Source organism: Eriocheir sinensis, chromosome 9 (genome assembly GCF_024679095.1).
Source record: "Eriocheir sinensis breed Jianghai 21 chromosome 9, ASM2467909v1, whole genome shotgun sequence".
In the NCBI taxonomy this organism is placed as follows: Eukaryota; Metazoa; Arthropoda; class Malacostraca; order Decapoda; family Varunidae; genus Eriocheir; species Eriocheir sinensis.
Window position 1 is genome coordinate 23372540 of NC_066517.1, and position 25000 is coordinate 23397539.

General features: G+C 40.7%; 1 protein-coding gene across 4 annotated transcripts in view; it reads left to right on the top strand.

Annotated features, from left to right (window-relative positions):
* Positions 1–25000, top strand: part of LOC126996209 (ecotropic viral integration site 5 ortholog-like) — a 123424-nt gene that overhangs the window by 17768 nt on the left and 80656 nt on the right. The window contains exons 2-3 of one of the 4 annotated variants that reach the window (XM_050856520.1): positions 21900–21929; positions 22474–22509. The exons of 1 other annotated variant lie outside the window; for it this stretch is intronic. In XM_050856520.1, the coding sequence (XP_050712477.1) occupies positions 21900–21929; positions 22474–22509 (66 nt within the window). Of the gene's footprint in view, positions 1–5719; positions 6309–21899; positions 21930–22473; positions 22510–25000 lie in introns of those variants that run through there. 2 more of the 4 variants (XM_050856522.1, XM_050856532.1) reach the window with 2 other exon arrangements.

Here is a 25000-nt window from a genome sequence, read left to right on the forward strand (position 1 = left end):
TCCTCCTCCTATTACTTCTACTACACTCAATACATTTTCCTCCCATCATTACTTCCTCACTTCCTCAGCCACAATAAGATTTCCCATAGTTTCAATCCCTTTTATCCTCTCTTTTATCTTATTTCTCCTTCCTCTGCCGTCTTGAGATTCTGCGATGCTCTTTTGTTCAACCTTGTGTGTGTGTGTGTGTGTGTGTGTGTGTGTGTGTGTGTGTGTGACCATATAGGACCCGGTTCCGTTACGTTGTTTATGGGTGCTGATAGGGCCGAGGACGTGGGCTGTTTGATTGTTTATTTGTTTGCTTTTGTTTATCTATGTAGGTCTCTTTGTTTGCCCTCTTTTCGTATATATTAACTTCACATCGTCTACTCAAGTGCTCTCTCTCTCTCTCTCTCTCTCTCTCTCTCTTGATGCGTAAGACACCATGATTAAAGATGTTGGTTGATTTTTTTTTATATAGCATAGAGAGCAATTCAGGGGCAACAAAAAGAAGATAGAGAAAAAAAGTCCGCTACAATTGCTACCATATGGAGATTATTATAGATTGTTTTCATATTTGCTGAGGAAGAAAGAACGAAAGTAAGAAAGAAAAAGAAAAAGAAAAAGGGAAAGAAAAGGAAAACTGAGCTGATTCATTTCACTAAACTCAAAACAAATATATAAAAAAAAAGTTACTACACATATTTTTTTCGCCCTGCAAAGTTAATCCACAACACTTAAAAAAAAAAAGTGGAAGGAAGAACTGAGGTTTTTCACTTCACATAACTAAAAAAGAATTACCAAAAAGTGTCATCAGCCTAATCAATATTTTTTTCCGCCCTGCAAAGTACGTTAATCCACAATACTTAAAACAAAAAGAAAGAAAAGAAGGAGGAACTGAGCTTTTTCACTTCACATAACTAAAAAGAAATACCAAAAAGTGTTACCAACCTAATCAATATTTTTTTTTCCGCCCTGCAAAGTACGTTAATCCACAATACTTAAAACAAAAAGAAAGAAAAGAAGGAGGAACTGAGCTTTTTCACTTCACATAACTAAAAAGAAATACCAAAAAGTGTCATCAGCCTTATCAGTATCTTTTTCCGTCTCTGCAAAGTCAATCTATACAACACTTAGCAACTTGACCTTCCCACACAGAAAACGGGTCCCGGTGGCCTACATCCTGGACTCAATTAAAGTTCGACTCCATTAGAAGTTTAAATAAGTATAGCTTCCTCGTCGTCCTCCTCGCAGCGGGCCGTTATTGTTGTTGTTGTTGTTGTTGTTGCTGTTATTAATATTATTGCATTTCCGCCTCTCTCTCTCTCTTCGTAGAAATCCGACAAAAACTAACAGAAATACAACTATCAGATGACGGCAACGTAGAGGAAGCCTGGCTAAGCCTTAAAAATCACTTACTCACTCAGCAGAACACATTCGTCCCCTTGTGCGAGAAACGAATTAACACTAATAAAAGCCCACCTTGGTTTAATAGCGAAATTAAACAATCAGTCAATGAGAGAAAATTGTTTTACAGGTTAAAGAAAGAACAAAGCACGCCCGAGAACATTAGACTCTATAATGATGCCAGGCGACGAGTAAAAAGACTAGTAGGTCAGGCAAAGCGTAGATATGAAGAAAATATTGCAGCCAACTGTAAAAATAACCCGAAATCTTTCTTCAGTTACATAAACAACAGAAAGGCGATCAAAAGTGGTATTGGACCTTTAACAAACAGCGACGGTGCACTAGTGACTGACAGCCAACACATTGCAAACCTCTTAAACAATTACTTTTCCTCGGTGTTTAATACTAACAGTCTTCCTCGCTACCACCAACACCAGTACTATTGTAAATCTCGAGAATGCATTGCCTAATTTTGAAATAACAACCGATGAAGTCCTTAAAGCTCTCCATTCACTTAAAACAAATAAAAGTCCTGGACCTGACAAAGTATATCCAACTCTGCTGAAAGAAACGAAGAGCGAAATACTCTCCTCCCTCACAACCGTATTCAATATGTCCTTGCGACAAGGCATCGTCCCTTCAGATTGGAAAAAGGCTAACGTGACACCGATTTTCAAGAAAGGAGACAAAAAAGTACCAGGTAATTACAGGCCCATTAGTCTAACTTCGGTTGTAGGTAAGCTACTTGAGGCTTAATTAGAGACAAAATTGTGAGTTACCTTGAAAGCCACTCATTGATTGGGGACTCACAACATGGCTTCGAAACAAAAGATCCTGACTATCAAACCTATTAACCTTTTATAACGACCTCTTCACTGTTTATGACGTAACCAAATCACTGGACGTAGTCTGTCTTGATTTCCAGAAAGCGTTTGATAAAGTCCCGCATCATAAATTACTTTACAAATTAAAGCAAATAGGTATTGACGGTCTAGTAAACCAATGGATCGCGAATTGGTTGAGCAACAGACAACAAAGAGTAGTGATTGACGGATTTAACTCAGAGTGGGCGCCTGTCACTAGTGGAGTCCATCAGGGCTCGGTCCTTGGCCCAGTGCTCTTCATTATCTACATCAACGACGTGGATGTTGGACTCAATAACCGCATTAGTAAATTTGCAGACGACACAAAGATTGGTAACTCGGTTCTCACTGACGAAGACAGGCAAAGCCTCCAAGAGGATTTGCACAAAATTTCAGCTTGGTCGGATAGATGGGAGATGCCCTTTAACGTAGACAAGTGCCAGGTCCTTCAAGTTGGAACGAGGAATAAGAAGTTCGAATACGAAATGCGCGGCGTTAAACTCAAAAGCGTTCAATGCGTCAAAGACTTGGGGGTCAAAATCGCGTCAAACCTCAAATTCTCACAGCAATGCATCGATGCAGCAAATAAAGCGAACAGAATGTTGGGCTTCATTAAAAGAAACTTTGTATCCAAGAATAAAGATGTAATACTCCCGCTCTACAGCAGTTTAGTCAGACCCCACTTGGAATATGCGGTACAGTTTTGGTCCCCCCACCATGCAAAGGATATTGCTAAATTAGAAGGTGTTCAGCGTCGGGCAACGAAAATGATCCCTTCCTTGCGCAACAAATCCTACGAAGAAAGGCTTTCTACCCTTAACATGTTCTCTCTTGAGAAACGTCGCCTCCGAGGAAAATTGATCGAATGTTTTAAAATACTTAATGGTTTCACGAATGTAGACAGATCAACATTGTTTATGATCGATGACAGTCTGCGCACGAGGAACAATGGCGTAAAACTCAGATGTAGACAAGTAAATTCAGATTGCACCAAATTTTTCTTCACCAACGTTGTAGTGCGAGAATGGAATAAGCTTCCACCATCAGTGGTCCAGTGTAACACGATTGACTCCTTCAAAAATAAGCTCGACCGTCACTTCCTTCAACTTAATATCAACTAGAGTAGAAATGCAACGTTTTGGAGTCTTCTGATTAATGTAAAATCACTTAGGTTTAAGGACAGACCACCAAGTCTGGACCATGGGGTCTGTGTGGTCTGATTTTCTATGTAAATCTATGTAAATCTCTCTCTCTCTCTCTCTCTCTCTCTCTCTCTCTCTCTCTCTCTCGTCATTAAATTTGTTCTTCAACTTCCTCGATCATCTTTTCTTTTTTTATTTCTTTTCTTCTCTTCTTATCTAATTTCTTTTCTTTTTTCTTTCCCTTTTTTCTTCTTTTCTGTTCTTTTTCTTCTCTTAATATCCGTTCATATATATTCCATTTCTTCTTTATCATATATTTTCTTTCTCTCTTCATTTAATTTCTTTTCTTTCCTTCCTTTCCTTCGCTCTCCTTTTCTTGTTCTCATATCTCTCTCTCTCTCTCTCTCTCTCTCTCTCTCTCTCTCTCTCTCTCTCTCTCTCTACTGTTATTGTTATCACTGGTCTTCTCATTAACGTTATTGCTCATTTTCCTTCCGCTTCTGCGTTCTTATGGCCTCTGCTCTTGTTGTTGTTGTTGTTGTTGTTGTTGTTGTTGTTGTTGTTGTTGTTGTTGTCTGAATCAGCTTTTCATTGCCACTTTTACGATTTCACCTGCTTTCCTTTTTTTTTTTTGCTGTTGCTTTCCTTTTCTCCTTCTTTTCTATTTCGTTCTTTCTTCTTTGTTCTTGTTCTTCTTCTTCTTCTTCTTCTTTTTTGCCTTTCCGTTTTTTTTCTTTTCGTTGCTTGAATCTGTTGCGTCAATTGATAAGAACTTGATTTTTTTTCTTTTTTTTTCTTATCTCTTATCTCCCTCTTTCGTTCATTTGTTGTAACTTTTATCTTTGTTTTGTTTTCTTTCTTTTCCTTTTGTTTCATTCACCTATTCCTTTTTTTTATCATTGTTTTGCTCTTTCTTTCTGTTGCGTCAATGGAACAGACTATTTTTTTCTCTTTTTTCTACTTTCTTATTTCTTATCTTCCTCTATCGTTCACTTGTTCTAACTTTTATCTTTGTTTTGTTTTCTTTATTTTCCTTTTGTTTCATTCATTCGTTATTCCTTTTTCTTACTGTTTTTCTTTCTTCTTTCTTATCCTACTCATTCATTCACCTTCTCTAACTTTATCATTTGCTTTTTTTCTTTTCCTTTCCTCCTCTTTCATCCCCTTATTCCCTTCTATCATCCCTATTTTCCTTGCTGTTTCCCTCCTATCCCTCCTTTCCTCTATCTCCCTTCTTCTCTCACATGTTCCTCTTTATCAGTTTTGCTTCTGTTTCTCCTTCTCCTACACTTATATATCGACACGTGACCTTCAATAGCGATTTTTAAGGTACAGAGGAAGGTGAATGGAAGGATTATGATGTATTGTGAATGTGGGAGAGCGTGGGAAAGAGAGAGAGAGGGAGGAGGAGGGGTGGAAGAGGGAAGGATTGGATAGGATGGGTAGGGGAGAGATGGAGAGGGGGAGGTGGAAGAGGGAGGGAGTGGATTGCATAGGAGAGGGGAGAGAAGGAGAGGGTTGGAGGGAGACGGTAGAGTGAGTAATAGGGGAGAGGGAAGGAGTAAGGAGTGGCTGAGAGGAAGGGAGAGGAGTGGGAGAGGAAGGGAGGGAAGGGATCAAACTAACGGTTTTATCTTGCCCTAAACAGACCTGATATAAACGTGTACATTTCTAACACACACACACACACACACACACAGGTAGGTAAGGTTCAATAAGAGAGTTTCAAGGTTGTTTTATATAGCGTCATGTTCTCAGAGCGGCGGTTTCTCCTCCCTCCTTCCTTCCCTTCCACTCCAAGTCAAGAATTTGGCAACTCCCAGCGGCAGGTTCAACTCAGAAATGCCAACTCGTCCTTTGCACCCACTCTCCTCTTTTTCTAACTCATTTCCCCGTGTATTTAAAGCTTGTGTACCTAATCCCCTGTGTCTATAGGCTTATTAAGGGTTAGTGTATGCGTGGAGGTAGTTAAGGTAATGGAACGAGGCTGTTATACACGATTTTTTCATAGGAATTAATTAAGTCAAAACTTTTCCCGTGGGGCGGTTGAGTGACAGAATTTACCCTTCCATCCTTACTTTCCTCGCCTTTTCTCACGTTTCTGGGTACGGGGGAGACATGTGCGTGTGGTCAGCGCTTTCATGACCTTCTTATGCCAGTTTTGGGGCTATGAGCGAGAAGGGAGAGGAGGAAGGAAGCCGTAGAAATGGAGAATTATCGTGCGAGGGAGGTGGGGAGGGAGAGCGCGGGGTGGGGGAGGGAGCCATGTGGTCCCTCCCCTTCTTCCTCGTGTGTGGGGGACGGGGAGTATGTGATGGCAGTTCTGTCAGTCTGTGGCGGCTGGCGGGTGCACGAAAGTTATTCCTCGCCGCCAGAACAGTTAAAAGTACTACAAGTGCGGTGTGAGGGCGTGTGTGCGAGGTGGGTGAAAAATGGACGTGGCGTGAGATTTTGAACCTGCCGCGCCCTGCCCCTATTTGACAAGGCTTTCGTGGGCGTTATGGGCATTTCCAGGACTAGTTTAATGACCCTGGTGATAGTTTGAGCCTTCCTCTGTACCATGAACGTGAAAAAACACCGGTGAAAACTCGATTAATCTCCTTATCGGCCTCTGGAAATAGTTAACCAAAGACGGGGATGCGGCTGACAGTACCGCCCCGTCTGGAAACTGGAAAATACGTCTGAGTCTTTCGGTGATTTCAACTCTGTGGGTGGAGTTCTGGATGTGTGGTGATGGTGGAGTGTGCTTAGTGGATCTGCGTACCCTATGATGTGCCCTGGAGATAGCGGTGAGACGGAGATAGGGAGATAATAGACGTGGAATGAGAAGCGTGGGAGGGCCTCGGGTTGGGGCAGGGAAAACCGCGACTCCTTCCTCCACCCCCACCTGTAGTACTTCGTGACGTCATCAACACAGGTAAGCGAGGGGGTGGTCACTTGTCTCTCTCTCTCTCTCTCTCTCTCTCTCTCTCTCTCTCTCTCTCTCTCTCTCTCACACACACACACACACACACACGGGGGGGCTGGGTTGGTGTGTGTGTGTGTGTGTGTGTGTGTGTGTGTGTGTGTGTGTGTGTACATATGTGTGTATTGCGAAATAATTGTGTTAAATTGCTCTCTTTACACACACACACACACACACACACACTCTCAAAACGGAATCTTGCATCAAAATTTTCTTGCACGAGAGAGAGAGAGAGAGAGAGAGAGAGAGAGAGAGAGAGAGAGAATTTTAAAACCTCACCCCTTCCACTCCCCTTCCCTTCTCATCCCATCCTATCCCATCCCTACCCATCCCATCCCATCCCTTCCCTAGCCTTCCATTCTCATCCCATCCCTTCCCCTTCTTTCCCTACCCATCCCATCCCATCCCATCCCTTCCCCTTCTTTCCCTACCCTTCCCATCCCATCCCTACCCATTCCTTCCCTTCCCTTCCCTTCCCATCCCATTCCTTCCCAATCTTTCCCCTTCTTTCCGTTCCCTTCACAACCCTTCCCTTCCCAACCCATCCTTTCTTTAACTCATCCCTTCCCTTCCTTTCCTACCCAACCTCTTTCCCTTCCTTCCCTTCCTTACCCATCCCAATCCTTCCTTACCCATCCCATCCCAATCCTTCCTTACCCATCCCATCCCAATCATTCCTTACCCATCCCATCCCTTCCCTATCTTTCCCATCCATTCCTTCCCATCCATCCCATCCCATCCTATCCCTTCCCAATCCTTCCCCTTCTTTCCCTTACCTTCCCAACCTTTCCCTTCCCATCACTTCCCAACCCATCCCTTCCCTAACTCATCCCATCCCAATCCTTCCTTATCCATCCCATCCCAATCCTTCCTTACCCATCCCTTCCCTTCCCATCTCTTCCCCATCCATTCCCTCCCTTCCCTACCCTTCCTCTCCCACTCATAAGATGCCTAGCTATCCCCCACGTCAGCAGCTTCTTCTGACGGCGTAATGGAACCTCTGATTTGGGGGACGGGCCTCAAAAGAGATATCGATTTGGACTTTGAATCGCGCAAGCCCAGAGTGAAATTGGGGCTGACGGATTGCTTGCAGCCAGAATGTCAGCCCGAGGAGGAAGAGGAAGAGGAGGAGGAGGAGGAGGAGGAGTGGTGTTGATGGAATACGTTGAGAAATGATTTGGTTTTATACGTTTGGTTAGAGGAAGAGGAGGAGGAGGAGGAGGAGAAGAGAAGATGAATTAAAGGGAATACGAAGGAAAATTTGGTGAGAGAGAGAACAAGAAGAAAAAAGAAAAGATAATTGAAGAAAATAAAAGAAAATAAGAGAAAATATATGATAAGAGAAAATTGAATAAGAAGAGAAATTTGATGAGAAAGAAAGAGATAAACAAAGAAAAAAATGATCTAAAAAAATTCCTATATTAGCTCATGATGAAAAGATTAGAAAAAGAGAGAAAATGAAAATAAAACAAAAAAGAAAAGGAAAATTTAAGTTGAATATCAAGTCCTTCGCTTTGCTTTAGAAATTTCAAAGAGCGTGGGAGCAAAGTATTTTAATGAGAGAAATTTGAAGTTCTTTTCACTTATAATTTTCTCCTTCTCGCTTTCTTTCTTTTCCTTTTAATAATTTTCGCTTCTGTAGTTTGGAGAGGTCTGTGTGTGTGTGTGTGTGTGTGTGTGTGTGTGATTGACTTTGATGTGTTTTTTATTTTAATTTCTGAAAACAAACACAAAAGCGAGACACTCAGACACGTGTTCAACCAGTCATGTGTGTGTGTGTGTGTGTGTGACCAATATGGCTTCCTTCCTTCCCTGGGGCAATGTCCGGAAGAGGAGGAGGAAGAGGGAGGAGGGAAGGGGCAGTTGCAAGACGGAAGAGAAAGAAGGGAAAGGAAGTGGAGGAGGAGAGAAGGGAAGGAATGGAAGGGAAGGGAAGCAAGTTGCGTAGGGGTGCTAAGGAGAGGGAGTGGGAGGGAAAGAGAAGGGGGATGGAAAGGGAAGTGGAGGAAGGAAGGTGAAAGGGGGAGGGAAGGAGAGGAGGAGGAAGGTGAAAGGAGGAGGGAAGAAGAGGAGGAGGAAGAAAAGAAGAGCTTGAAGTCAGGCTGAAAAAGAATGAATGAGGAAAAGGAAGAATAAGGACAAAAATAAAGAGAAGGAAAGGTTGAATTGAGGACAAGAAAGAAGATTGAAGAGGGAAAATGAAGGAGAGGAAGGAAAAGGAAAGAAGGAGAAGAGAAGAAGATAAAGGAAAGAGAAGAAGAAATATAGTTGAAGGGAAAGAGAAGAAGAGATATAAGGGAAGGGACAGGGGAGAGAAGGGGCTGAAGAAGAGAAATTGAAAGTAAAGGGAATGAAGAAGAGAAATTGAAAGGAAAGAGGAGAGAAGAGGGGAAGGGGATAAAGAAGAGAAATTGAAGAGAAAGGGGTCGAGATATTGAAAGAAGATGGAGAAGGGAGAGTTGATGGAGAGTAAAGAAAGAAGGGAAGAGGGAAATATACAAGGTGAGAGAGAGAGAGAGAGAGAGAGAGAGAGAACAAATATCTTTACCTGTAATTAACGTGACCTTTATTATTGTTATTAGAGGTGGACCAGGTGACATTTAAGATTGATTTACAGGTTCTAGGAAGATTCACCTCCTCCTCCTCCTCCTCCTCCTTCTCCTTCTCTTCTTCTTCCCCCTCCTCCTGCTTTTTAGTTTCTTCTTCTTCTTCTTCTTCTTCTTCTTCTTTGGATGTTGACCTGAAGATGATGATTCCTCGTTTGCGATGTCGGTCAGCAATGTGTGTGTGTGTGTGTGTGTGTGTGTGTGTGTGTGTGTAATAGGGTTTCTTGCGCCAGTTTGTTACTTGTGAAAACGTACACACACACACGCACACACACGCACACAGCCTCAGGGAACACACACACACACATACACACACGAGGAAAAATAATTCGTATCAACCGCAAAATATCTCTCCTCCTCCTCCTCCCTCTTCCTCCTCCTCCTCCTCCTCCTCCTCCTCCTCCTCCAAACGGGCGAGTTAAATCAAGGCCTCTTTGTATTCATTACAAGGAACACTTTCGATATTATTATTATTATTATTGTTGTTGTTGTTGTTGTTATGGTTGGGTTTCAAATTTTCTGTTCTTTCATTTTTATTTCTTCCTCTTTATTTCTGTATTTTTTTTCTATTTCAATCTATTATTTATTTCACTATTATGAGGTTGACTGACATACCCACACGTGCCTGGCTACTATATTTGTCTATCTCATTTTATCTTCTTATCTCTGTTATCTATTGCTATCTATCACAAAACGTCCATCTTTCTCTTTCAATATCTATTTACTAATCAATTACGTCACCTAAACTTCTTTCATTCGCGTTCAAACTCATTTTATACACGTTTAAAACTCGTTATATTCTGTCTCTCTGTTTGTGTGTTTTTATCTCAATCTTATCTATTCCTGTATCATAATCCGTCCGTCTTTCCCTATCTATTTACTAATCAGTTTTGCCACCTATTCTATTATTATTTTTTTCCTGTTTATTGTTTTTATCAGTAATTGTCTACTTCTCTTATCTGTGTGTGTGTGTGTGTGTGTGTGTGTGTGTGTGTGTGTGTTTTGTATTCATTGTTTGTGTGTTTGTGTGCGTTTGTGAGTCAGCAAGGGAGGGATGACTGCCCGTTACACACACACACACACACACACACACACAGCCAATATCAGTGTAATTGTACTTGAACCGGAGATGCCATTGTCTGTGTGTGTGTGTGTGTGTGTCTCTCTCTCTCTCTCTCTCTCTCTCTCTCTCTCTCTCTCTCTCTCTCTCTTCCTTTCTTTATTCTTCCCTTCCTTCTCTTCACCCTTTTCCTCCTCTTCTTCTTCTTCTCCTCCTTCTCCTCCTCCTCCTTTTCTTCTCCTCCTCTTCTTCTTCTTCCTCCTCCTCCTCCACCTCCACCTTTGACCTCCCATTTCCTTAAGGTGGGGAATCTTATTACCTCCTCCTCTTCCTCCACCTGTTCCACCTCCTCCTCCTCTTCCTCCTTTTTTTTTTTTTAATCGAATTATTCACGCTAATTATTTTATTGTTTGAAGTTTTATTGTTATGTGTGTGTGTGTGTGTGTGTGTGTGTGTGTGTGTGTGTGTGTGTGTGTGTGTGTGAATCGTCTTACAACACTGCAACTCTCTCTCTCTCTCTCTCTCTCTCTCTCTCTCTCTCTCTCTGTGCAAACCATGTGTACGCTCCGGCATGTGTGTGTGTGTGTGTGTGTACTTAGGTGAATATTTTACTCGCTGAAGGCGGTGAGTGGGAAGACGGTTTGGAGGGGGTCAGGGCCCTCTTCCTCCTCCTCCTCCTCCTCTTCCTCCAACGTTCCTTTCCCTTCCGTTTGGTTCTGTTCCGTTCCGTTCCTTCCATCCCGCTTCTTCAATCCTTCTCAGTTTCGATTTTTCTCTTTCTTCCCTTCCATATAGTTTGTTCCTTCAATCCTTCATTCTTTCCTTTCCTTCTCTCCTTCCATCCTTCTCTCCTTTCTGTTTTTCTTCTTTCCTTCTTTCCTTTCTATTCCTTCCTTTCCTTTCCTCTCCTTTCTTACCATTTCTTCCTTCCTTCTTTCTGATCTCATTTAGTTGTATTGCAAGGTTAAAATAATAATAATAATAATAATAATAATAATAATAATAATAATAATAATAAACAAAGGCGTAGGAGGAGAAAGAAGAAGAGGATAAAAATGCATAACTAAAATAATATAAATACAATAATAAAAAAATAATGGAAAAGGAGAGAGAGAAGGAAAATAAAATAACACCAGAATTATATGCAAAAATAGCAGGAGGAAGGCCAGCGAGACACACACACACACACACACACACACACACACACACACACACACACACACACACACACACACACACACACACACACACATACATACATACATACATACACATACACAGCTCTCGTTTCTTTCAGTCTGATGGATAAAAACAGACCGATTGGTTGAACAAGAGGAGGAGGAGGAGGAGGAGGAGGAGGATTAAGAGGAGGAAGAGGAGGTGAAGGTTGATGACGCCAAATCCAGGAAGCCCGTAATGGAAGAGGAGGAGGAGGAATAATAAGAGGAGGAGGAAGGGAAGGAGAAGAGGGAAATATAAAAATAGAACAAAGAATGGAGAAGGATGAGGAGAATGAGAAAGAAAAGGAGAGGAAGAAGAAAGAGGAAGGAGAAAACGAAGAATAAAGGAGAAAGGAGAAAAAGGGAAGGGAAGAGGAGGAAAATAAAATAAAAGGGAAAAGGGAGGAAGGGAAGGAAGAATAACCATAGGAAGAAGAGAAGACGAAGGAGAAGTAAGAGGAAGAGGAGGAGGAAGAGGAAGAGAAGGAAAAAAAAATGTATATATTCTTCCAGTTCACTTTCTTCTTTATGGTGATGGTGATAGTGGTGATGATGGTGGTGGTGGTGATGATGGTGGTGGTGGTGATGGTGGTGGTGATGATGGTGGTGGTGGTGATGATGGTGGTGGTGATGATGGTGGTGGTGGTGGTGATGGTGATGGTGGTGATGATGGTGCTGGTGAAGGGTTCAAAAGAGCGTGACATGGTGGTGGAGGTGAAAGTGAGGACAGTGGAGGAGGTGGAAGATGTGGAGGTGGAGAAGAAGGGAATGTGGAGAAGTGAGTGGAAGAGGAGGAGGAGGAGGAGGAGGAGGAAGATAGTGAAAGTGAAGGTTTGTAGAGCCAGAACAGTCACGAGAGAGAGAGAGAGAGAGAGAGAGAGAGAGAGAGAGATTGAGCCTTTGTTATTTCTCTTTCCTCTCTTCCATTCTTTTCTTTTCCTTCCCCTCTCTCTCTCTCTCTCTGTGTGTTCGTCGGACGCTTGTGGTTTTTCATGTTTTTTGTGAATTTTCGTTTTTTTTTTAATTTCTCTTCGTAATTTTTTCTTTTGTTTTCGTTTTTTTGTTGTTCCTTTCGATCTTTTTTTTTGGCTGCATTTTTTTGGATTTTTGGATTTTTTTATATACTTTAATTTTTCTTTTTTTCCTTTTCTGTTTTCTTCTGTCTTCGTTTTCCTCCTCTTCCTCCTTTTCCTCCTCCTCCTCCTCATCATCATAAATCTTCTTCCTGTCTTCTTTAATTATTTCTTTTCCTTAACTTTCTTTTATGATTATCTTCTCTTCTTTTCTTTTACTTAATTCTTTCTTTTTATCTTCATTCTCTATCTATCTTCTTTATTCCTTTTTATCTCTATTCCTTATTTTTTTCTTTGTTGTTTTCTCTTTTTATTCAATTTTCGTTTATAACTTTTTTTCATTATTTTCTATTACCTTCTTCCTCCTCCTCCTCTTCTTCCTCCTCCTTCATCATCTTCCTCATCTCGTTTTCTCTTCTCCTCTCTCCTTTTTTTTTATACGTATCGAAGTCGCCTGTTCTCTCTCTCTCTCTCTCTCTCTCTCTCTCTCTCTCTCTCTCTCTCTCCGACCCAGATGTTTTTCCTTCCTTGTTTATTTCTCTTTCCTCCAATTTCTTCCCTCCCTCGTCCCTTCGCATTCTCCTTATCTAATCTCTCTCTCTCTCTCTCTCTCTCTCTCTCTCTCTCTCTCTCTCTCTGATATACGTTTTTATTTTATTTTTGTCTCTGGAAACGAGGACGAAGGAAGGAATAGAGGAATAATTAATAAGAATAAGAATAAGGAAGGGAAGGAATAAGAAGGAAAAGAAGAATTGTGATAGCTTGTCTTTTTTTTCTTTCTTTTTTTCTTTCTTTTTCTTTTTTCTTTCTTTCGGTGTCTTCTTTCTCGTATTCTTCTCTTTCTTTCTTTTTCTTTCTTTCTTTATCTTCTTCCTCGCATTCTTCTCTTTCTTTTTCTTTTTCTTTCTTTCTCAATCTCCTTTCTCGTATTATTCTCTCTTTCTCTTTCTTTTTCTCTTTCTTTCTTTCTTTCTCTATCTCCTTCTTCCTCGTATTCTTCTTTCTTTCTTTTTCTTTCTCTCTGGCTTCTTTTTTTCTTCTTCCTCGTATTCTTCCTATACTTAGTCCTTCTTCTTCTTCTTCTTTTTCTTCTTCTTCTTCTTGTTATTCTTTTCTTGTTTACTGTTGCGATGACCTTGATAAGTTATGGGCGTATCTTCTAACATATCGACCCGTATTTGTGTGTGTGTGTGTGTGTGTGTGTGTGTGTGTGTGTGTGTGTGTGTGTGTGTGTGTGTGTGTGTGTGTGTGCAGCGGTGACACACATACACACACACTCGATACCGTCTTTAGATACCAGATACACAGGAGGAGGAGGAGGAGGAAGAGGAGGAGGAAGAGGAGGAGGAGGAGGAAGAAGACCCACAGTACTATAAAATGTCGAGAGAAAGAGAGAGAGAGAGAGAGAGAGAGAGAGAGAGAGAGAGAATAACGAAAGAAAATTAAAAGAAAAAGAGGAGGAAAATGAGATATGAGGAAAAGAATAAGAGAGAGAGAGAGAGAGAGAGAGAGAGAGAGAGAGAGAGAGAGAGAGTTTACTTACATGAATAATCTAAAAGTCTACATCTAATGAATTTCTAATGTATCATCTTGAAGGCAAAGCAAAGGTTAGATATTTTGTTTTAAGTAGAGGAGGAACCGTAGTAGTAGTAGTAGTAGTAGTAGTAGTAGTAGTAGTAGTAGTAGTGAGGAAAAGTTGTCCAGGAAAAGAAACAAATAAAGAAATGAAAGGAAAATATGAGGAACATTCTTTTTTTAATATATGCAGAAGAGGAGTTATGAATTTAAAATGAGAGAAGAGATGAGAGGAAAGGAAGGAGGGAAGAGAGGAAGAAAAGGATAGGCAAGGAAGGAGGGAAGAGAGGAAGAAAAGGATAGGAAAGGAAAAGCAAGGAAGGAAGGAAGAGAGGAAGAAAAGGATAGGAAAGAGAAGGCAAGGAAGGAGGGAAGAGAGGAAGAAAAGGATAGGAAAGAGAAGGCAAGGAAGAGGAAGAAGGAAGTGAAGAGCTTCTTACCTACGATATTTTGGAGAGAAGAAAAGGAGGAGGAGGAGAATAGGAGGAGGAGGAAGAACGAGAAACAAAAAATGAAAATGAAAGGCAAGGAAGGAGAGACGGAAAGAAGGAAGAAGAGAAAAGTGAAAAGTTTGATATGATATTTTGGAAAGAGAAGGAGGAGGAAGACGAATAAGAAACGAGGTAAAAAAAAGAAAGAAGGAAGGGAAGAAGTAGAGAAGGAAAGGAAGAAGAAGAGGGAAGTGAAAAGTTTGATATGATATTTTGGAAAGAGGAGAAGGAGGAGGAGGAGGAGGAGGAGGAAGAGCGAGAAAGGAAAAAAAAAAGGAAATAAGAAAACGAAGCGGATGTGTACTAATGTGCAGCCGAGTGTAAGAGGAAATGAATGAACGAATGAAAGAAAGAAAGAAAGAAAGAAAGAAGAGGGAAGGAAATGTTCTTATGTGATAATTCAAGAAGAGGGAAATTTTCTAATGTGATATTTCGGAAAGGAGAAGAAGACTAGGAGGAGGAAGAATAAAGAAAATGAGAGAGGAGGAAGAGGAGGAGGAGGAGGAGGAGGAAAAGGGTCAAGAGGAGGAGGAGGAAGAGGAGGAGACGGAGAAGTAGTAACAGTAGCAATAGGAAGAAGAAGAAGAAGGAGAAGAAGAAGGAGAAAAGAAGAAGAACGAAAGAACGAGAAACTCAGAAAAAATAAGAACAGAAAAAGAAATTAAGGTGTACTGAAGTGTAGCGGAGTGTAACCAGGTCTATAGAGGTCCTCCGTGGGTGTAGCGAAGTGTACCTTGCCTGAATACACTTAAAAACACAGGTATACACTTTCCACATGGCCCTGAAGTGTAGTGAAGCGTTACCTGTGGAATTAGGGCACAGGTACATTTAAGGAATTTTTTCACCTGGAATAAGAAAATTTCACCTGGATTAAGAAATTTTCTGGTTTATTTTTTTTCCATTGTTTCCTAAATGAAGTACTAAAAACGAAGTGGAAGAAGAAGAAGAAGAAAAAGATAGAGAAGAAGGAAGAAGAAGAATAGAATGAGTAATAATAATAATAATAATAATAATAATAATAACCCAAAATTCTCTCCGTTCTCTCCTCTCCCTCCTTCCCTTTCCTCCATTATTCCCTCTTCCCTCCTTCCTTACCTCCCCTTCATCCCTTCCTTTCCTCCCCATCATTCCCTCTTTTCCTCCCCTTCTTCCTCCTCTCCATCAACTTTACCTTGTGTGTGTGTGTGTGTGTGTGTGTGTGTGTGTGTGTGTGTGTGTGTGTGTGTAGATAGTGTGTAAGTGTTTTGGTGGGGGAGAGAGAGGGGGGGAGGGAGGGTGTCTGTTTAGTGTCAGGGAGAGAGAGAGAGAGTGAGTGAGGATAGAAATAACTTAGTGAGTGGAAGAGGATGTCTGTGATACTGTCCTCTCTCTCTCTCTCTCTCTCTCTTAATTAATGAGCTCAGAGCACCAATCAATACCTGTAATTATTCAGATCACAAACATTCCCCTAGTAGACGTAGTAGTAGTAGTAGTAGTAGTAGTAGTAGTAGTAGTAGTAGTAGTAGTAGGAGAAGGAGGTGGAGAAGGAGGCTTGAAGAAGGGAAAGGTAAGGAAAGGGAGAATAGCAAAGATGAGAGGAAAGAAGGGAGGAAAGGAGAGGAAAGGAGAGGAGGAAGGAAAGGAAGGGAGAGGAGGAGGAGGAGGAGGAAGAGGAAGGAAGAAAAGGTTAGGTAAAGGAAGGAAGAAAAGCAAGAAGAGGAGGAAAGAAGCGAAGGAAAGGGAGGAATGGAAGGGAGAAGAGGAAACAAAGAGAATAGAAGAACATAGGAAAGAAAGGAGGGAGGAGGAGGAGGAGGAGAAGAAAAGGTCACAAGGCAAGGGAAGAAAGAGAAGGGGAGGAAAGGAGGAAAACGAAGGGAGGAGAGGAAGGGAAGAAAGGGAGAGAGAAAGACAGACAGACAGAAACACAGAGAGAGAAACACACACACAGAGAGAGACGGGGGAGCGGGGGGAGGATAGAGGAAAGGAAGGGAAGAAAGGAAGATAGAGAGAGACAGAAACAGACAAAAACAGAGAGACAGGGGAAGGGGGGTCTGCTGGGGGGGGAGGGTCTGCTGGGGGGGGGAGGGTCCTCATCGTGTGGGTTGGTTACCGTAAGAGGGACGGAGTGTGGGCTGGTCTTAGTCTTGGTCTTGTAACATTTCCTTGTGGGCGATGTTGATGGACCGACCAGAGAAAGGGTTGTGTGAGCGCTCCCAAGGCTACATAAGGAGAAGGGGAAGAAGGAGGAGGAAGAGAAGGGGAAAAAAGAAGGGGTAGGAGTGAGGAAGGAGAAACAGAAGAAGGGGAGGAATTAGAAGGAAATGTAGAAGATGAGGAAGGAGTAGAGATGAAGACGAATATGTAGGAATTGGAGGAGAAGGAAGAAGAGAAGGAAGGGGAGAGGCATAAGAGTGAAGAAGGAGATGAAGAAGGAATAGAAGATGATGTACGAGAGAGGAAGGAAAAGAAGAAAGAGGAGAAGGAGAGAAAAAAGAAGAAGAAGGAGAATTAGGAGAAAGGAAAAGGGAAGAGGAGGAGGAAGAGGAGAAGTTAGAATTAGACAAAACGAAAGAAGAAAAGGAGAAAGAGAAGAGAAAGAAGAGAAGAGAGAAGGTGAAGAAAATGAAGGAAGAGAAGGAATAGATAATCAGAGAGAGAGAGAGAGAGAGAGAGAGAGAGAGAGAGAGAGAGACCACTAGTTAAGTTACCCCTGGGAATGAAGTTACCTGTGGGCTTTTTAATTAGATCCACGGCAGGTTGATTAGCGCTCATTACACCTTTGCAATTAGTGTGATGGGATTAGGTATTTTATTATTATTATTATTATTATTATTATTACTTATTATTTTGTACTTTTCCATTTATTAATTTTTCTTGTGGTAGTTTTGGAGAAGGAGGAAGAAGGAGAATGAAAAGGTTAGTAAGAAGTTGATGAAGAAGAAGAAGAAGAGGAAGAAGAAGAAAGGGGTAGGTGTGAGAAAGGAAGAGGAGGAGGAGGAGTAGAAGGGTAGGAAGAAGTAGAGGAAGAAGAAGAAGGGATAGCAAAGGGATGAGAAAGGAGGAAGAGGAAGAGAAGGATAATAAAGAAAGGAATAAGAGGAAGAAAAGGAAAATAGAACAATGAACAACAAGAAGAAGAACATAGAAAGAGAACAAGAAGAATAAGGAAGAAAAAAAGGAAAATATGAAAAAAGAAAGAAGAAGAATAAGCAGAGAATGAAGGGCACCAATAGTAGTAGTAGTAGTAGTAGTAGTAGTAGTAGTAGTAGTAGTAGAAGTAGTAGTTGTTGTTGTTGTTTTCTGGTCCATCGAGTTTCAATAGTACGATTTTTTCTTGTTTATTTATGAAGAAAGTTTGAAAGTTCCACGCCGTTTAATTTTCCAGTCCACCTGAGAGAGAGAGAGAAGGTAAAAGAAAAGAGGAAGAAAATAAAGAAAGAAGAGAAAGAAAGGAATGTAGAGAAATGAATCAGAGAGAGAGAGAGAGAGGTAATGTCTCTACTCTCTAGTCTTGGTCTCTCTTTCCTCCTCCTCTTCTTTTTTTCTCTCCATAATCCTCCTCCAGTTGCTTTCCTCCTCCTCCTCCTCCTCCACCTCAATCCTCTCTTATCCATTCTCCCTCTCTCTATTCCTCTTCCCTCCTTCTGAGTCTAATATTCCCCTCTCTCTTCTTTCCTTCCTTCCTTCCTTCCTTCCTTCCTTCTCGTTTGCCTTTCCTTCCTCTTTAGTTTCCTTCATTTCTCTTCCTTCCTTCCTCTGTTCTTCTTTTCTCTTCTTTTCCTTTAGTTTCCTTCCTTTCTTTTCCTTCCTTCCTTTCTTCTTTCCTTCCTCTGTTCTTTCTTCTTTTCTCTTCGTCTTTAGTTTCCTTTCTTTCTCTTCATTCTTTCCTTCTCTTCTGCCTTTCCTTCCTCTGTTCTTCTTTTCTCTTCTTCTTCCTCTTTTATTTCCTTCCTTCCTTCCTTCCTTCTTCCTTTTCTTTACTTTTTCCCTTCACGGTTAATTTCTCTTCCTTTCTCTTATTTGTGTTTTCTCTTCCTCCTCCTCTGTTACCCTACTTTCCCTTACTTTCCCCTTTCTCCTCCTTCCTTTCCTTCCTTCTTTCTTTCTTTCCTTCCTCCCTTTCCTTTCCCTCCCTCCTTTTTCATCTCATTTCCCTCCTTACCTTTCCTTCCTTCTTTTCCTCCATCTCCTTCTCCCTTCTTCCCTTCCTTCCTTCCTTTCTTTTCTTCCTTCCTTTCTTTCTTTCCTTCCTTTCCTTCATTTCCTCTTGCTTTTTATCTCCCTTTCACCTCATTTTCCTCACCTTCTCTCCCTCTCTCTTTCCTCTCCTCTCCCTTTCTCTCCCTTTCCTCCCCTTCTTTATCTCCCTTCTTTCCTCCCCTCTTTCTCTCCCTTCTCTTCATTTATTAATCTTCATCTAAAGTGCCCTTCTCTCTCTCTCTCTCTCTCTCTCTCTCTCTCTCTCTCTCTCTCTCCACGTGATCCCTATGCCCTTCCTCCTCCTCCTCCTCCTCAACCCTTTCCTCCTATTCCTTTCTTCCTACCATGTTATTCTTCCTCCTCCTCCTCCTCCTCCTCCTCTTCTTCATGGTCATCAACAAGGATTTCTCATGGTGGTGGTGATGGTGGTGATGGTGGTGGTGGTGATGATGGTGGTGATGGTGGTGGTGATGATGGTCGTGGTGGAGATGATGGTTGGTGGTGGTGGTGGTATTGATGGTGGTGGTGGTGATGATGGTGGTGGTGGTGATGATGGTGGTGGTGGTGGTGGTGGTGGTGTCCTGCCTTGGTTGCACCCTTAAAGCTGTATGCGTGCCGTGTGTGTGTGTGCGTGTGTGTGTGTGTGTATCGGGGGAGGCAGACGAAATATGCTTCCTCTTCCATCTCTTCCTCCTCCTCCTCTTCCTCCTCCTCCTCTTCCTCCTCCTCCTCTTTCTCCTCCCCCTCTTCCTCTTCTTCCTCTTTCACGGTCATCTTATTTTTCCTCTTATTCCTCATCACCATCATTCTCTTCTTTTTCATCTTCTTCTTCTTCTTCTTCTCCCCCTTCTTCTTCTTCTTCTTCTTCTTTTTCTCCCCCTTCTCTTTTTTCTTCTTCTTCATCTTCTTCTTCTTCCTCCTCTTCTTCTTCTTCCTCAATCTTCTCACCCGCAGCTGCAACCCTGAGAGAGAGAGAGAGAGAGCAATGGACTCCTTCAAAGATGACTGCTTCTCGTCCCCCTCCCCTCTCTCTCTCTCTCTCTCTCTCTCTCTGATGGGGGTGGTAGAAGGAGATAAGGAGTGTACGGACGTTCTGAATCTCCTCCTCCTCCTCCTCTTCCTCCTCCTCCGCTAGAAGATCCATGTTACTCTATTACGTGTGTGTGTGTGTGTGTGTGTGCGTGTGTGTGTGTGTGTGTGTGTGTGTGTGCCCCGGAGAATCAAACAAAAGAAAGAAAAAAAATACCTTCATATAATACTATTTTTATTAATATTACCTTTTGTTACCCGCGAACGTTCATCTACTTTTAATAATAATGATAATAATAATAATAATAATAATAAGAGGAAGAGGTCGTTAAAATTTTCCTCATTCTTTTCTTTTCCGAGTAAAACTTTCCCTTTTGTTTCGTGTCTCGTCGGCTGGAAAGGAATTTTCTCGCCCGAAGTTTTGTTGTTTTCTTCAAAGTTTTCACCCTGTTCTCTTTCTCTCTCTAGTGTTTTCTGGCCTTTTTTTTCTGTGCTATTTCTCTTTTCTCCATTTTATTTATCTCTATTGTTTTTTTCATTATTTCTGTTGTTTTTATTTTTTCTTCATCTTATTTCTCTTTGTTTTTTTTTCATTATTTCTGTGGTTTTTATTTTCTCTTCATTTTATTTGTTTTTTTTCATTATTTCTGTGGTTTTTATTTTCTCTTCATTTTATTTGTTTTTTTTTTTCATTATTTCTGTGGTTTTTATTTTCTCTTCATTTTATTTCTTTTTTTTCATTATTTCTGTGGTTTTTATTTTCTCTTCATTTTATTTCTGTTTTTTTTTCATTGTTTCTGTGGCTTTGATTTTCTCTTCATTTTATTTCTGTTTTTTTTCATTATTTCTGTGGTTTTTATTTTCTCTTCATTTTATTTCTTTGTTTTTTTTCATTATTTCTGTGGTTTTAATTTTCTCTTCATTTTATTTCTCTTTGTTTTTTTTCATTGTTTCTGTGGCTTTGATTTTCTCTTCATTTTATTTCTGTTTTTTTTCATTATTTCTGATGTTTTTATTTTCTCTTCATTTTATTTCTCTTCTACTTTTCATTCTCTGTATCTTTTTTTATCGCTTCTCTTAATCCTGTTTCTCTTTTATTCTTTTCATTTAACTTCTTTTTATTATCTCTTCTTATTCTTTTTCTCTTTTATTCTATTTCTCTTTATTATCTCTCTTTATTCTGTCTCTCTTCTCTTCTTCTATTGGTGTGTTTTTATCTTGTTTGTTTTTTAATTCATGTGTTTTCTCGGGCATTTTCTATTTTTGTTATTTTCCTAATCTTTTATTTTTATTATATTTCTCTTTCTCAACTTCTTCGGCTGTTTATTTTTTCATCGTTTTTTGTGTATTTTCCTGTTTTTTTTTTGTCGTGGTCATTTTTTTTACATTTTCTTAATATTCTTTTTTTTTCTCCTTGGTGTTTTAATCTTTTCATCCAATGTGTTTTATTCTGTTTTTCTGTTTTTTTTCTTTAATCATCGTGTTTTGTTTTCTCTCGTGTAGTCTTCGTGTGTTTTCATATTTTCAGGTGTGAGATAATACTTATAATATGCCCCAAATAATAATTAACCCAACCAATTATCTCTCGCCCCCACACGCACACTTTCTTAACCTTATCTCTAATTAACCTTTACCTGCTCATTCTAACACCTGGGGAAAGTCTAATTAACCTGGTGGTGGTGGTGGTGGTGGTGGTGGTTATTGGTATTGGTGGTGGTGGTGGTGTTGAAAGAAGTTGGGAAATAGGGTTTGAGGTGGTCGTGGTGGTGGTGGTGGAGATGGAGGTGAGGGAGTATGAGTGTGGTGGTGGTGGTGGTGGTGGAGATGGAGGTGAGGGAGTATGATTGTGGTGGTGGTGGTGGTGGTGATGTAGGCAAGGGACTATGGTGATGATGGTGATGAAAGTGGGTGAATTTCAGTGGTGATGGTGGTGATGGTGATGATATATAAATGGTAACTTGACTAGTGATGAATGAGCGAGGTGATGATGGTGATGGTGGTGGTGATGTAGGCAAGGGAATATGGTGATGATGGTGATGAAAGTGGGTGAATTTCAGTGGTGATTGTGGGTGGTGGTGATGTATATAGGCCTAAATGGTATAACTTGACTTGTGAATGAACGAGAGACTGGTGGTGGTGGTGGTGGTGGTGAGTTGGTGATGACGCATGATTGGAGAAAACGGGTGGTGATGCAGTGGTGGTGGTGGTGAGGGGTGCATGCTAAGTGGTGGTGGTGGTGGTGGTGGAGGTGGTGGTGGTGGTGGTGGTGGTGGTGGTGACTAACATCCTGGTCTCTCTGTTTCTCAGGTGCTGCATCTACCATTCCGGAAATATAAGGTGAGGAAGCTCTCTCTCTCTCTCTCTCTCTCTCTCTCTCTCTCTCTCTCTCTCTCTCTCTCTCTCTCTCTCATTCCCCTTTCTCTGTTTTTCCTTTCATATCCTATATTTTCCTTTCTTTCCATTCCCCTCTCTCTCTCTCTCTCTCTCTCTCTCTCTCTCTCTCTCTCTCTCTTTCTCATTTTCCTTTCATTTCCTATTTTTTTCCTTTCTTCCATTCCTTCTCTCCTCTCTCTCTCTCTCTCTCTCTCTCTCTCTCTCTTTCTCTTCTTCCTTCCATCATGCCTTTCTCTTCTTCCTTCCTTCATGCGCTTCTCTTCCTTCCTTCACGTCTTTCTCTCTTCTTTTCTTCCTTTCTTGCATTCCTTCTTTCTCTCGGTAATAATAACAGTAGAAATTGAATATAACAAACAAATGGATCAAATTAACAATACAATCTCCAGCATTCATATAATTTAAATCCCTCTTGTCATATCATTGTCATTAGTCTGTCTGTCTTTCTATCAGTCTTCCTCAACGCGTGTCTGTCTGTTTGCCCTTCCAGATGTTGCATATTCCACCAGACGGAGGCCGCTTTGGGGTAAATAGTTAATACGTGTTTTTTTCATGTCTGTTTTTCTTGTGGCACGTATTGAATTTTTTGCTTGCTTGCTTGTTTTTATTGTTGTTTTATTATGCATGTGGCTTGTTTGCTTGTTGTTGTTGTTAATAATGCTTGTTTTTTTCTAATATTTCTGTTTGTTTTGATTTTTCTGTTTGTTTTTTTTGCTAATATCTGAGTTTGTTTTTGAATTGCACGTTTTTTGCTTTTCTTAATAATTGTCTTTTTTTATAATTTCTGTTTGTTTTTGTGTTTGATTTCTGTTTGTTTTTCTTAATATTCGTGTCTTGTTTTGATTTGCATGCTTATTTTTTATTTGTTTTGATTCTTCTGGGTTTTTTTTCATACTTCTGTTTGTTTTTATATTAATGTTTGTTTTCTTCATATTTCTGTTTATTTTTTTATATTTCTGTTTGTTTTCTTCAATATTTCTGTTTGTTTTTCTTAATATTCGTGTTTGTTTTTCTTAATATTCCTGTTTGTTTTGATTTTTGTTTGTTTTTCTTCAATATTTCTGTTTGTTTTAATTTTTCTGTTTGTTTTTCTTAATATTCGTGTTTGTTTTTCTTAATATTCCTGTTTGTTTTGATTTTTCTGTTTGTTTTTCTTCAATATTTCTGTTTGTTTTCATTTTTCTGTTTGTTTTTTCTTAATATTCGTGTTTGTTTTTTATTTGCATGTCTGTTTTAATATCTTTTTTTTTTGCACATGCCTGTTATATTTTTAGCCTTATTATACGTGTTTATTTTGTGTATTTTTGTCAATATTTCTGTCTTTTATTTGCTTGTTTGTTTTTCTTAATATTAGTGTTTGTTTTTGAGTTGCATCTTAGTTTTAATATTTTTTTTGCACGTACATTTTATTTTTGTCTTTTTTTTTTAACATGTTTTGAATCTCTTTTATCCGTATGTTTACACCTATTTTCGTACCCCCGTGTGTGTGTGTGTGTGTGTGTGTGTGTGTGTGTGTGTCCAGCTAAGCGTGTGCACCTGTCTTGATTGCCTGTTATACCTGCGCTCACCTGTCCATTCCCGGATGTTGCCTACCTGCGTGTGTGTGTGTGTGTGTGTGTGTGTGTGTGTGTGTGTGTGTGTGTGTGTGTGTGTGTGTTACCTTGATTCTCTCTCTCTCTCTCTCTCTCTCTCTCTCTCTCTCTCTCTCTCCCTGTTTTGGGTGAGAGAATATAAGGTATGTAGTCACGCCCCCTTCTGTCCCTCTCCCCCCCTCTCTCTCCCTTCTCCCTTCCTCGTCTCCCCTCTTTATCATCTCCCTTCTCTCTTCCCCCCTTCCCTTTATCCCCCTTCTCATATTTTTTTTTATCTCCCTCCCTTGTTTCCCTTCCCTCCTCTCTCTCCCTTCTCTCCCTCCCTCCCCTTCTTTATCTCCCTCCTCTCCCTTTTCTACCCCTCGTTCCCTTCTATCCCATTTCTATCCTCTCCTTTCCTTCTCCCTTCTTTCCCTGTTTAATTTTTTATCTCCCTCTCCCTGTTTCCTATTATCTTTCTTCTCCCTTTCTTCTCCCTCTTCTTTCCTTCTCTCCCTTTTTTCCGTATTTGCTTCTTCTCTCCCTTTTCTTCCTACTCTCTTTTCTCCCTCTGTTTCTTCCCTCTCTCCACTATTCCTCCCTTCCCTTCCTTTTTTTTCTCTTCCCCCTTTCTTCCTTTTCTCTCCCTCTCTTCCTACCTTATTCCTGTTCTTCCCCTCTCCTCCTTCCATCTCTTTCCTCCCCTCTCTTTCCTCTTTTCTCACAAACTCCCTTTTTCTCTCCTCTTTCCTCCCTTCCGTCCTCCCTTTCCACCAATTTCCTCTCCCTTTCTTTCTTCCTTCTTTCCTTCCATATATGCTCCTTCCTTCCCTCCCTCTTCCTTCCTTCTCTATTCTTTCCCTCTCTCCTCCTCCCTCATTCTCTTCCCTCCCTCTTTCCCCTTCCCTCACAATCTCCCTTTTTTTTCTCCTCTTCCCTCCCTTCCTCTCTCCCCCCCTTCCTTCCTCTCCCTCCCTTTCTGCACGGCTTCTGTTGACCAATTTCCTCTTTTTTTTTGTCCTTTTTTTTTTGCTATTTTTTGGTTATTGAAGTTTAGTAGAGTTGCAGTTGTTTTTGTTGTTCATTGTGTTGTTGTTTTTCTTGTTTTTCTCCTGTTTTGTTTTTTCTCATACCTTTTTTTCTTTCTTTTTTTCTTGTTTTTCCTTCCGTTTCGTTTCTTTTTTTTCTTTTTCTTTTCTTTTCCTCTCTCTCTCTCTCTCTCTCTCTCTCTCTCTCTCTCTCTCTCTCTCTCTCTCTCTCTCTCTCTCTCTCTCTCTCTTTTCTTGTTCTTTTTCTTTAGTCTTTTCTTTTCTTTCCCTTCTTTGCATCGTTGGCCTTCATTATCCTCCTCCTCCTCTTCTTGCTCCTCCTCCTCCTCCTCCTCCTCCTTATCATCATCATCAGTGTGTGTGTGTGTGTGTGTGTGTGTGTGTGTGGAAGCAGTAA